General features: G+C 45.6%; 3 protein-coding genes and 1 non-coding gene across 5 annotated transcripts in view; all 4 read right to left on the bottom strand.

The window, feature by feature from the left end:
• Nucleotides 1-34: 34 nt before the first annotated feature.
• On the bottom strand, nt 35-811 carry mrap (melanocortin 2 receptor accessory protein). The gene is made up of 3 exons (XM_076145982.1): nt 377-811; nt 203-296; nt 35-109 (listed from the first exon to the last, which is right to left on the bottom strand). Exons 1-3 carry the CDS (start codon nt 474-476, stop codon nt 61-63), a joined length of 243 nt encoding a protein of 80 aa, XP_076002097.1. The 5' UTR covers nt 477-811; the 3' UTR covers nt 35-60.
• A 58-nt stretch (nt 812-869) lies between these two features.
• Nucleotides 870-10,029, bottom strand: st14a (ST14 transmembrane serine protease matriptase a). 2 transcript variants are annotated; one of them, XM_076145981.1, is made up of 20 exons: nt 9,959-10,029; nt 9,609-9,814; nt 7,330-7,489; nt 6,799-6,929; nt 6,632-6,702; nt 6,287-6,453; nt 6,160-6,195; nt 5,599-5,833; nt 5,143-5,285; nt 4,952-5,055; nt 4,746-4,858; nt 4,517-4,653; nt 4,053-4,157; nt 3,654-3,761; nt 3,452-3,568; nt 3,243-3,362; nt 2,878-3,061; nt 2,232-2,503; nt 1,926-2,062; nt 870-1,801 (listed from the first exon to the last, which is right to left on the bottom strand). In XM_076145981.1, exons 2-20 carry the CDS (start codon nt 9,648-9,650, stop codon nt 1,643-1,645), a joined length of 2,541 nt encoding a protein of 846 aa, XP_076002096.1. In that variant the 5' UTR covers nt 9,651-9,814; nt 9,959-10,029; the 3' UTR covers nt 870-1,642. The 2 variants fall into 2 exon arrangements, with proteins under 2 accessions (XP_076002096.1, XP_076002095.1); XM_076145980.1 differs by having other exon boundaries at nt 9,609-9,987.
• An 809-nt stretch (nt 10,030-10,838) lies between these two features.
• trnae-uuc (transfer RNA glutamic acid (anticodon UUC)) lies at nt 10,839-10,910 on the bottom strand. Its single transcript has one exon. It is a non-coding gene; the product is annotated as a tRNA-Glu (tRNA).
• A 478-nt stretch (nt 10,911-11,388) lies between these two features.
• aplp2 (amyloid beta (A4) precursor-like protein 2) overlaps nt 11,389-13,023 on the bottom strand; it is a 49,386-nt gene continuing 47,751 nt past the window's right edge. Inside the window, exon 17 of the mRNA XM_076146419.1 lies at nt 11,389-12,769. Within this exon, the coding sequence (XP_076002534.1) occupies nt 12,668-12,769 (102 nt within the window). The 3' untranslated portion in view covers nt 11,389-12,667. The remainder of the gene's footprint in view (nt 12,770-13,023) is intronic.

Raw genomic sequence — 13,023 nt, 5'->3', positions numbered from 1 at the left:
ATTTGTGTACATTATTTTCATGCTACATACATGAAAAGTATCCTGATTCATGACGGTCAGTCAAGCATCGGATGTTCTGTGGCGTCTCCTCAATCGAGATATGTTAACCCTGCAAAAACATTGATAAGTGTTAAAACAACAGTAAACAGTCACCTAAAGTCTTAAATAAAACACTTCTGAGAGCATTTTAGTCGTTACTCACCTCAGCAGAGTTCCACTGTTGGACAGAGACAAACTGAGGAAGAGGAGTCCCACAAAAGCTGCCAGGACGATCCAGAATATAATAACAATGGAGTCTGAAAGGAAAAGAGGAATGCTGATGTTATGGTGTTTAAGAGGAGGAACAGCAGAATCACACATGGCATTAAAAACTTACATTTGTTGTACTTCAGCTTGCTCTCATCCACAATCTGGGGGTCGAGGTAACCGTAATAGTACTCCCATTCGTAGTGCGCAGCTTTGGTGGAGTTCTCCATCGCTGCCCTGTCCCAAACCTGTGTGTCTCTACAGAGGGGGCTGATCCAGAGGCAGATCAGCTCCAGCCCCCACTGTGACCCTGAATGCAACACAGCCAATGCATGCAGTGTTCAAATTGGCCACATGAGGGCAGGAGTATATTTGTAAACATTGTCCTCTGCAATACACACACAGACACACAATACAAATGTCCCTCTCGCGTCTCACAGCAGGCTGTCCGTCTGAGACACGTCCTGCTGAGGTGGAGACAATTTGTATTGCAAATGTTTCAGAGTGCAGAAGTGAAACTGCTTTAGTTATCAAGTGGATGTAAATGAGGAGCAGCAGAAAAGACGAGTTGCGCGTCAGTGTGTCGGAATACAAATGCAAATAATGGCTGATGTCATAGAATATTTCATTTAAAAACATTTATTATAAAATACACATTTACACAGGTCTGATGGATAGACTGGGGCTGACTGTACTCGTGAAATGTTGAGTGCACAAGGTCGTTATGGGACACGGAAGGTTCAAACCGGAGATTTGACTGTTTTGTTGTTCACATATTTTAAAAATAAAATGCCACCCCTGATGAAAAGAACACATGCACGCAAAAGCATTACCTCACCCAACGTTTAAGGATCCACTGCCAGACTACAAATCAACATCTAAATGCTTAAAGATACCAAGCCATAGGAGGTAGGATGGATGGAGCTCGCCGCCATCGTTTCACAACAAAAGACGACAAGGAAACACAAAAATGGAATTCATTCTCACTACAGCGGCGGATGAAGCATAATTTACACAGCCATGCTCCGTGTGCATTTAAATTCTTCAGTACATTTGTAACAATCACACCCGAAAGCTACTCCTCCTGTGAGGAACATGGACACACACGGTAAGACCACAATCGCTAAAAACACAGATATAAAATAAAAACCTTTATTTACATTTCAAAACGTCACACCAAAAACCACGAGTCTCCTCTCGTACAAACTGCAGCAGACGCTAAAATTTGTTTGATTTACTCTTCAAGCAAACAGTGCATTCTCCACAGGGGGGGGCGGAGCTTTGGGCCCTGCAGAGTGGCGTGTGGCTGACCTGACAAAGCGTCCGTGCTGCAGTTCCTCGTCTGTGTTCAGGTCGACCTCGCCTGACCCCCGCTCCCAACGCTTCCCAGGCCATTCTACACTTTTGTCTTTTCCTGAATCCAGCCGCGGAATTTGGTGATGGTCGTGTAGATGCCGGGTTTGTTCCTGCGGGCGCAGCCGTCGCCCCAACTGACGACTCCGGCCAGGAACATGTGACTGCCGGACGGATACGACAGAGGGCCGCCAGAATCACCCTAACAAAAGCAACGGGACACGTGTGTTAGATGATATTCTATACACTGATATTCTGTGTGTGTGTGTGTGTGTGTGTGTTATGTGTGTTTGTGTGTGTGTGTGTGTGTCCAGCTGTTATGCTACCTGACAAGCATCCACTCCTCCCGTGAGCACGCCGGCACACATCATCCGGGACGTGATCTGCCCCCCCATCAGTTTGTCGCATACTTTTCTGTTGATGATGCGGACCTGAGCCTTCTGGAGCACCGATGCAGCTGATCCTGGGTTAGAGAAGACAGAGAACGTGTCAAACCGTCTAATCGCACCAAAGACCAAGGTGTGATCTTCTTTACGTTTTTATTATTCTATAGTTGTGTGAGCACAAACAATGCGTCCTCTAGGGGGTGCTAGTCTGAGACGTCTGAGGCTTCCACAGCGATCTGGACTCACCTCCTTCTCGCGTGGCGCCCCACCCGGTGATCCACACGGAGTTCCCCACGGCGAAAACGTGCTGCGCCGCCGGCAGGCAGATGGGCCGGATGTAGTCGGTGAAGGTCAGAGGGCTGTCCAGCTCCATCAGGGCGATGTCGTTGTCGTAGGTGTAGGCGTTGTAGTTGGGGTGGGATATGACCTGCTTCAGGTTCTTCTTCACCACCGTCTTTCCATTCTGTCTCTGGGTGTGAAGGCCAAAGAAAGCTTCCCAAGTGCCGGGTTGGGAGTATCTGATGACACACACACACACACACAAACAGGTTTGTCCTTAAACTGTTCTAATTAATAACAGGTAGTCAATTCGACATCGGGGTATAGAGTTTGACAACCTGAGGTAACTTGCACCTACACGTGTGAGCAGCAGACTGAAGGTGCCTTTAAATGATTCACACCCACACAGTCCAGCCTCCTGTTTCTTGTTAACACACTGACATCTAAGATTTCACTTGTGTAGCTAAATGTTTACACGACTGTCAGCAAGGTTACAGTTACCGGACTCTTCTACCTGTGAGGACTTCAGTCAGTTCACTGGATAATCACTTAATCCACGACCTTGAAGGCAACACATGGCGGAAATGGGAAGGGGAATCAACCGAGAGTCTACCTGGTCTTGGCGTCGTCTTGCACACAGTGGGCGGCGGTGACCAGCCATTGCGGGCTGATGATGGAGGCTCCGCACACGTGGCCGAAGCCTTTGATGTGGAGGCTGACCTGCCAGGGAAACTCCCCTTGTTCCGCCTCCTGGCCGCCCACGATACGCGACGTCTTGAACAAATTCCTGCCGCAGTCTGAGAGGAGAACAACAGAAAGACAGAGGCCTGTTGGAGCATGCTGGGAGTGAGGGCGGAGGTCTGAGCTGCGACCACATCTGCTTGGTTTTGCAAGTGGAATAATGAAGATGAGGATAACGTCTGGCAGCTAATCGCTATAAATCATGCTAATGGACCCCCGATGAAGGCGGAAACGTACCGCAGTTGGCCTCGTCGGATCCATCCTCACAGTCCAGTGTCCCGTCACATTCTGGGTTCACTTTGCTGATGCATTTGTTGTTTTTGCATCTGTACGTGAGGTCGGTGCAGCGCACGTCACCTTTACACACGGGAAAGAAAAAGATGTGAAAAGTGAGATTGAGATTGTTGGAAAAGCATTTTCTGAAAGAGGACGCCAAAAAGTCTCACCTCTCGAGCAGTCCAGCTCATCTGAGCCGTCCCCGCAGTCGTCCCGGCCGTCGCATCGTTTCTTTTCTGACACGCATTTGCTGTTCCGGCACATCACCTCTCCGCTTTTACACCCGCCTGTTTGAAGGAGAAGCCTGGTGAGAAAACGGGCCGAGAACGTTGCCGCACTTGCGTAAAACGTGTCAGCGTCAGCCGATCTTACCGCAGTCCTGCTCGTCTGTTTTATCGCCGCAGTCGTCCACGCCGTCGCACTTCCAGAAGTCCGGCTTACAGAGGCCGTTTTTACATTGGATGTGGTTTGATTTGCACTCTGGGAAAAGAAGAATAGAAAAGAACACATTAAGTGAAGTAATGGAATGAAATGCAGAGTCAGCAGGTGATTCCAGGACAAGCAGGACATTTAAGTCTCGTATCTTGAGGCGTCTTGTATAAACAGCTACTGATTACAGAGGTCCACAACAGCGAGCGCTCTAGTTACCCCGAGGATCCGGGATGCAGGGCTGCCATTTTGTAATGAAGATTTCATCACGCTCACTACACAACATCGCAACTCACAATCGTCTGTTGTAGCTCGAGGTTGTGGGCTTTTATCTGTACTCACTGCAGTTCAACTCGTCGCTCATGTCGCCGCAGTCGTTCCAGCCGTCACATCTGAGCTGTGATTTAACACAGCGCTGCGTCGCACACTTGAACTGAGCGGGACAAGCTGTGGACAGACACACATGCAGCTCAGAGTGACTGTCCATACACAAAACAGATACACAGCAGGATCAATAATAATAGTAATAGCAACTATGGTAATAACAGCAATAGTAATATTATAATAGTTTAACCAAGTAGAACCAAACACATGGGGATGAGACAAAGTGCTAACACAATGAGAAGATCAAATCAGGAAACAAAAGGCAAAAAATGTAAGAAAAATAATACTTAAACACTGAAATGAACAAAACAGTACCACTAACAATGCATAAAATAAGAAAAACAAAGTTTAGGTAATGACAGCTTAACCCTTAAGCTTCAGTCATCATGGAGTGGGAGAAGCTTTGTGTCTGTGGGACTCACGGTCTTTAGAGTCGATGGCCTCGTATGAAGCAGAGAAGCCTCTGTCCACATAGGAGCGGTCAGACAGGAACACTACGCTCATTTTGTTGGTTTTGCTGACCTCCGTCACCTCGCCAGCCTCCTTTTCTCCACACACTCTGAATGAGGACGCAAAACACAAGCAGCGACATGTCAGTCCTGTTACGCAACACCTATTAACCTCTTTGACGTCTTCGGGGCAGGGACTCACTTCTTTCCTTCGATTTCCACATAGTCCTTGCGACAGTCGGTGCCCTTCTCTTGTCCGGGTTCAGCCAGGAGGAACTTTGAGAACGTGATCTTCACCACTTTACCAGTGGGGACCTTCATTAATGACACACAGAGAGGAAAACTGATGAATACGTCTGACCTGGGATCTGACGAGGAGCAGAACAGAAAACAAACACTTTGTCTCACCTCGATGTTCCACTCACACACGATTCTGGGCTGGTAGTAATTGGGATAGTTGGGGGAAGTGAACGTGCCTGAGACACCTCTCAGCTGACCGCCACATGCCAGCTCTGACACAAAAAGCAAAAGGACGGGCGTTAGTTCAGCTCATCACAAACCTTGCGGCGTCAACAAGCCAGCGCTGCCGTCCGTGTTACCTTTACTTCCACGCTGGATTTGGGAAACGTGCGCTTGGAATCCCGGGAAGTTCTTCTTCTCATTTGTAGCCAAGGTCACCAGCATGACGTTGCTAGATGATAGGAAGGTCATAGGCTGGCTCGGTGAGACGTACCCACACATCCTGCGGAGGAGAAACGCACAACATGAACTGTCTGAAGAGCCGCGACTAACTGACCAAGATTGTTATCAAATTTCTAACAGCTGATTTGATGTTGTGATCATCTTTTACATTATTGTGTGTTCATTGTGAAACGTATACGACAATGGAAAGCTACATGTGATGCTTTCTGACCATCTGACCAAAACAATCATTCCTTTCCTCTAATCTGAAGTATCTACTGTATGTGTCTTGGTATGAAAACAAACCCACGATGAACCCAAAGCGCACCGAGCGGCAGGGTTACTGATTGAGGCGAGCCAAAGGTCAAACTCACTCATCCATGACGCGGCTCTCGATGGCCACCAGGGAGTCGTAGATTTTGACAAAGTCGTTCTTGCAGTTCTCCTCCAGGTTAAAGTTGTCAAAGTCCAGTTTGATGACGTAGCCTTGGTCGGCTCTCAGCTGCCACTGCATGAAGGTGTTGGCGGGATACGGTTTGTTGGGGAAGCCGGGGGACTTGATGGATGCGATGTGGTTGGACCTCGTATGCTGGGAAAACCTGAGGAAATCTGAGGGGAAGAGTTTGGAGTGAAAATCCAGAATTCTGACCTCTCAGAATCATTCAATGTGACCCTAATATTCTCTCCCACAGTTTTCTCTAAATATGAGCATAAACATGTCCATCGTGCCTGACAGAATGTACTTTTCAGATGAATACAAACGTGGCACAATGCATCTTTACAGAGTTCTGACTTAAGCTTCTTATAAAAGCACCAACCTTCATTATTTGCTCTGACCAAAGGCAATAATGTTTGCAGCTATGGTAAAATGTTCCACGCCCTGTGAATTATTAACTCTGGGAAGAAGCCGTTTTAAATGCAAGCAAATTACTCACCATCAAACGACGTTGAAATCAAGCGAGTGTCGAGTGCTGCGAGACAAAACAAACACGCGTGAAAATAAATCCACCACACTGGCAGCATAAGTGGAACCAATCAGTGCCATTTGGAATCCGACTCTACCTGATGACACCACGTCCTCAAAGACCAGAGCGTTGGAGTTTTTTTTTATGGAGCGTTGCTCTTTGTCCACTAGTTTGTCCAAAGTTGCCATGACCTTGTCAACAGCTGCCTCCTGGCTGGCAGGGACGTCGAACTCGGACAGGCAGTAGGCCATGACGCTGCCTTCACTGGGAGAAACAAGTCAAAGCCTCAGTCTGTCAGTTTAGTTAAGACAGGTGTTTGCAGATGGATCACAAACACACACGTCTTGCTTTCATTACAAACAACAGAGGCATAAAGGAGCAGAACAGGCATGTGGTTCATTTGTGATCAGACAAACACAGTGACCGACGTGCTGGCCCGTACCTGAAGGCCTGAACCGTGGATCCAACGTAGTACTTGGCCAGCTGTGGACTCTTGGTGTAAATAGCTCTGAGCTGAGAGAGACGGCAAAAACATGACGCGTTTTAGATAGGAGATGAGATTAGGATGATAAGGCGGGCGTTTGAAGTGAATCTGATGGGCGGTCTTACCTGTGTGGCCACCTGCTTGGCCAGGGCTTTGAACTCGGTGCTGTTGGGGTTCTCGTAGGCGTCCTCAAAGACCTGGTTGGTGATTCGCATGGAGCCGCTGTACAGCTTCTTCACCCGTACGTTTTTACGGACTGCAGGACCACACACACACACACACACACACACACACACACACACACACACACACACACACACACACACACACACACACACACACACACACACACACACACACACACACACACACACACACACACACACACACACACACACACACACACACACACACACACACACACACACACACACACGGAGAATGAGGACCCGTCTACGTCTCCGCACCACATCATCTTCATCCTTAAACCGTGCTGGTGCTCAAGTATCACATCACTGCACATTAACCATCTCTACTAGCTCTGACCACAGCTGATTAGCTGAAGTGGAGCTCTGTGGTCTTTATTTGTTTACATTCTCCGTCCAAACCTTTTGTGTGATTCTGTACCTGAGTGGACGGAGGGAGCGGTTACTTACAGTGGAAATGCCACACCAGCAGTCCTGTCATAAGTGCAATTACAGCGGCGAAGATAACTATGCCGATCACAGCTCCGATCTTCCCTGGACCCTTCTTCTTCTCCAGCTTTTTGTTATCAGACGCCGGCAGGAACTGGACAGCGGGATCCCAGTCCCGGTCCTGGGAGACATAAAGAGAAACCAAGCTGATATTATACTGTGCAAAGTACAAACGCTATGAAAAATGTCGTGGACTCCTAAACGGTGCAACAAGGAAAGACAGGGGAAAACAGAAGCAATCAAATGTGGCATAATGGATACAATATATGTGTATCTGTCATGGTTGTGTTACTTTAAAGGCAACCTGGGACGGTTTGAATGTCCTACAGGAATAGATGTGTGCGAGATACACCACTGGAAGTATGTGACAGCAGCAGTCAGCGAGTAGGTACTTGTGTATTGTAGGAGTGTCGCAGCTGAGTGACCCAACAAACCAGAGAAGAAGATGAAGTGGCTGAGCTAAAGTGTGCACATATATCATGAACACAGACAAAATACGTTTCTCTGACAAATACACTCCGCTGTCTTGATTCTCTCAAGAGGTTTTCCGACAAAAGCTGCCAATCAAACGCTTCCTTGTGTTTTTCTTTAATGAATTGACAGGGAGTTGCGTGCCTGAGTCACCGCTTTGTGGATACTGGAGTGAAACGGGAGGGGGAGGGAGCGCAAAAGGTTTCAGTAAAATCCTGTCAAACCTGCTGGGACCACACCACTTGTGCGCCTACGGAGGAATCACAACAAGTTTCTGTGACGGCACGTCGTGTAACATTACAGGCCAGACTCACGCCGGGTTACTGGGTCAACCGGTAGAGAACTTGAAAATGTCTTCACTTTCTTTAACTAGAGTCTTCTGCAGTACAAAAGCACAGCAGCAGTTACTGTGCTATTTAAGTACATAAAGCATGGAAGCGTTCTCTTCCCGTCCTCCAACCTGAAAATGATCCTGAACGACAAGAGGAATCACACTGCGCTCTTAAGAACCCTGAGACATCTCAAGCATTCAACACAGCGGCTTGACTGAGCAGGACTCCTATTTCTCTCATGGTGGAGCACTTACAGCAGTCTGTGGAATGGATATTTACTCCGATTCCTTTTTTGTGTGGGTCTCTTTTGTTTATTCACCAACCATTACACGAGATGTGCTTTCACCGCCCGGGGTGTTTGTTCTACAGGAAGTGCTACAAATGGCGAGAAAAACAAAACGCTATTACAATATTTTTTCCAACTGATACACAGAGCAACTGCTGAAGGAAAAATGCTTGGCACCGTGACGTCGCGAGTGATTTATTCAAGAATACCGACGTGTGAGGCGATTGCTCGTATTTATCATCAAACTGTGACCGAATCGCAGTTTGATCTTCACTTTGCAGGCAAAAAAAAAAGGTCTGCAGTCAACAAGTCACAACAGGGCAGAGGAAGCTGGAGGAATTCAACCATCTGCCCCTCGCTGACTGACTGCATTCAGACACACACCGATGTCGTGCTGGACTGTAGAAATAGGAACAATCCGGCCGACAACTGTGCTCATTTTCTCGCCATGCAAACGTCTTCAGACTTGAGGTTGCAGAGAGGGTTAAGGCTCTTTGTGAGGAGGAGTAAAATGTGGAAGCACGCCTAAAATGTCATGGCAAGGACATGAAGGCATTTGTTTGCACTGTTTTGATTCTTTTATCCTCATTACTACATGTTGTCTCCAGGCAGACCTGTGTGTTTGGGGTTATTTGGGTTAAAAACACCCAAAGATCTGCTGACACCTCTACACTGCTGAGCTAGCAATGTCTAGATTTAGTATTATTGCTCAGTATTACACCAAAATACCACCTCACTTGTGCAACACCTGTGTTAACTGTAAGACACATTCCTTGTTTTCATTTTCTTATGCTTGCGTCTTGTGTTTTACTGACATTCCATGGTTGTTAGCCATTATTTCACGTCTATATTCTGTCTACCTCACAATTGTGTCATAGTTCAGTGTTGACCTTGGGTTTTAACCTGTAGGCACATACCAGAAAACCTGAAATCTCAACATTTACACCCAGCAGGAGCATTTGCCTGCATATATTTGAAGTTTCTAGCTCGCTTCTGTTCACTTCCTAATAGCGTTTCAGAGGAACATTGTAAAAGTATGACCTATTTAACACAATGGACACTGTTTTCGCCAGGAATAACGCACAAACTTGAGCCATGATGAAACCAAGCCACCACCTGTCCCCTCACCAGCTGAGGTCAAGTCAACTTACCGTCTTTGGGGTGTATCTCATTCCACTGTTCATGTAGTCCATCAGGGGGGGTCAAATGACTCTTTTCAGACTGAAAACCACCTATAAACACACACAAACACACTCTTCCTCTTGCCCTTCCTCCTCTCTCAGGCTTGGTTTGGGCGCGCGAGCCTCTCCCGGTCTGTTTCCCTGTAGGTGAACCTGCAGGCCTCGCGACGCGGGGACTGAAACACCGACGGTACAAACGGTCAATTAACTAAAAAAAACGCAATTACAAAAACAAGAAGTGAAGTAAAAAATGTCCTCGCGTGGTTTAACACACACCGAGGGCTCCGCCTGTGCTCGCCTGTTCGCAGTATGTCGCCTACCTGTGTCACTCCAGCTCCGGGCACAAACACCTTTTCCGGGAGAGTTGGGTTTCAGTGGGCGGGGCCTCCGCGGAGCCACTTCCCGTTTACCTGTGTGTGACAGGTAACGCCGCGTCATGGCTGCTCTCAGAAATGACGCGTTTATGACCGGAGGAATATCAAAACGCTGCCTTAATTAGGTAGAAATTGTGACATTCGTTAAGTTTACGTTTTGTCGTCGCATTGTTTTGAAATCACTGACAGTGATTTTACTCCGAAACTGTCATCATTGAGAGTTTCACTCAGTCTATTTTTAGAATGAGTCGTGTGATTTGTAACCCTTGAGCAGGTTTGATGAGTCATCTGTCCTGAATCACCTGAACATCACCTACAACTCAAAATCCATCATGAGACATATGACACACACACACACACGCACACAACACGCCCCCGCTCTGAGGAAATCCCCCCATTCTGTCTGGACATGATTCATTTGGTGTATTTATTTCTGTCTGAAAGGATTCACCTCCAAAGACAAAATATAAGACAAAACCCTAAAGCCTTTTGGGATGCAACTCATTATTTCCATTAACAATACATCGGTTTCTATTTATCAAATGTGATTCGTTATTGCAATACCTATTATATTCGTAAACCATTGGATGTGGAAAAGGACCAAAGGACACATTTCAAATGTTAAATTTACAGTTAAAGATTAAAGATTAAAGCAAGATTGGGAAATATTAAAGGACTTGTGAAGAGGGGAGAATTAACGTAATAGAACGAGGACATACTTACGTCTGATATTATGAGAGATACTCAGAAGGCTTGTAACATTTAGGAAGCTTTCTATTGATTAGTGAAGGAGTCATTACCAATAACGGAGAAGTTAAAGAGTAAGTTCCCATACCGGGAGTCGAACCCGGGCCGCCTGGGTGAAAACCAGGAATCCTAACCGCTAGACCATATGGGACCGCTACACCAATGTTATCTTTCAGACTACAGATAGGTCCGTGCATCACTCTAAGGAAGGGCAGGAGACAGGCATATGGAAGTTGTGAGTTTATTGATGTGTATCCCCCCTGTAACCATAAATCTGTTTCCATTGGTGTCATTCAAAATGTTTAAAATCACTAATATGCATATTATATTAGTCCCCAGTTTCCTCCCACAATCAAGCAGGCAGTTACAAGATTGAAGCTGATTGGGTGCATAGTGAGACAGTCACATACAGAGATACTGTCACAGGAAGAGAAGAAGAAGAAGAAAAAAATAGAAAACAAGAAAACAAACTTAAAAATATATATCATTTCATTTAAGAACAATGCACACCACAGGAAATCCTCCAGAAAAAAAGCCATGATTGCAACATCAACTATACAGGCATACAAAGACGATACTAATAGAAAGAGAAAAGAGGATTCCAGGATTCAGTTAACTCGTTTGTGCCATTCTCTACCTGTAAAAATACAATAAGATAGCTTTTTTTTTTTCAGAAACCAGCTCTCCAAGCCTCGTCTTTCTGTGTGTCTCTGTCTGCCTGCACAGCCCTCCAGCTCCAACTTGTCTTTTATTGGTGGCTTTTTATCGATCTCCAGACTTCTCTTGCACTTTAGGACCAGCACAGACCTCCAACACGTGCTCATCATCCCCCAAATTTATCTTCAGATTAGTTTATGGAGTTTGCTTTAGGTCATTTGTGCAAAACAAAATCAAGTTTGTGGCTTTTTGTCAGTCAAACCAGCGCCACAAGGGAACACATCAGGTACAAAGTATAGAGAAAGGCTTCCACATTACATTCAGTTATGTAACACATCAATAGGTTTTTACTTCATCTGATGCTTTATCTATTTACCCACTAATGGTGTGTGTGTGTGTGTGTGTGTGTGGGAGGAGATAAGGGGTTCAGCAGAGTCGGTTCTGATGTGTTTGAGCTGGGGGCCTGTGCACACCCTCACTTAGTCCACCTCTTTCCAGCAGTATGCCTGCAAAAGCAACTCACGTCATCACGCTTAGAACCTTTAAGCCGAGTCGGAACCTCTTCCCTGGGAAAAAGGTGGAATAAAAACATCTATTCTCATATATATATTTATATATATATATATATATATTTCAACTGTAATATGTATATTTTGTCTGTCATCATAACAAAGAACAGAAAAGTAAATCAGGATTTTGTTGTCATTTTTTTCTCATTTCTCGTTTCGCTATACATTTTAATTGGTACAAACAACCTTCATATACAAGCAATCTATTAAGAGAAGAAGGAAAAAAACACCAATTCTTTTTGAGAAAACCATCAGGAAACCATCGGCGTCTGGCATGTCAGTTTGACGAGTTCTACTCAAAAACATTGAACTTTTCTTGATTTGCCTTACACTTTTTTTAAAAAACAAAAGAAAACATCGGAGGAAATGTTGTACATCTTGATCTGATATCATCATAATTACAGAGAAATCTGCAGAATCACATTTTCCAGAATGCAAATTGGTAGATACATCACCTTTTCAAAAAGAAACATGATCAAAAAGAGCTCTATAGTACAATAGTAGCAGTAGTGGAAGTAGTAGCATTACTTAAGGACTGTTTTGAACAAACCAGTTAATGGAGTTTGGGATGTATGCAAATAATTTTAAGGATAGCATCATATGTTATTGGTCAGTAGTACAGTATGTTCCCCTCGTTTTGCCTTCCTCGGTCAGACTCCACAGCACCACCTGCAGGCTCAGGCTAGATCTGCATCTGCTCCAAGTATTTGTAGGTGGGGTTCTCGTAGCCGTGGTTCTGCATCTTGTTGAGGTGGCGTTCCTCTGGTGTCAGCATGGGGTCAACCTGGACCAGAGGAGGACAATGAGGACAATGCCGATGAGTTACCGCGACGACGTCAACAGCCATCAATCGTGTCTCAAGAACATGTGTGTGTCATATGCAAATGCTATATGGACAATAATGTAATTTACCGTGCAGTAATGAAAGTCCATTTACATAAAACATGATAATTTATTCAGAGTCTGACACTTTGTGTAAGATGGATCGCAGCTTATTGGCAGAATTAGTGTGTGCAGTTTACAACCTAAACCCCTCCT

Source organism: Genypterus blacodes, unplaced genomic scaffold (assembly GCF_046128005.1).
Source record: "Genypterus blacodes isolate CSIRO-AG114 ecotype Tasmania unplaced genomic scaffold, CSIRO-AGI_Gbla_v1 ptg000032l_1, whole genome shotgun sequence".
NCBI classification, from domain to species: Eukaryota; Metazoa; Chordata; class Actinopteri; order Ophidiiformes; family Ophidiidae; genus Genypterus; species Genypterus blacodes.
Note: the sequence above shows the minus strand (reverse complement) of the source record. Positions and strands in the feature narration are given on the sequence as shown.

Excerpts from the sequence above, each read along its gene's own strand:
- mrap (XM_076145982.1), bottom strand. The coding sequence starts at position 476 with ATGGAGAACTCCACCAAAGCTGCGCACTACGAATGGGAGTACTATTAC. Across the intron at positions 297-376 it reads CAAGCTGAAGTACAACAAAT|ACTCCATTGTTATTATATTC; the intron begins GTAAGTTTTTAA and ends TTTTCCTTTCAG. Across the intron at positions 110-202 it reads AACAGTGGAACTCTGCTGAG|GGTTAACATATCTCGATTGA; the intron begins GTGAGTAACGAC and ends ATGTTTTTGCAG.
- st14a (XM_076145981.1), bottom strand. The coding sequence starts at position 9,650 with ATGGACTACATGAACAGTGGAATGAGATACACCCCAAAGACG. Across the intron at positions 6,703-6,798 it reads CCAAGCAGGTGGCCACACAG|CTCAGAGCTATTTACACCAA; the intron begins GTAAGACCGCCC and ends CGTCTCTCTCAG. Across the intron at positions 1,802-1,925 it reads GAGGAGTGGATGCTTGTCAG|GGTGATTCTGGCGGCCCTCT; the intron begins GTAGCATAACAG and ends TGCTTTTGTTAG.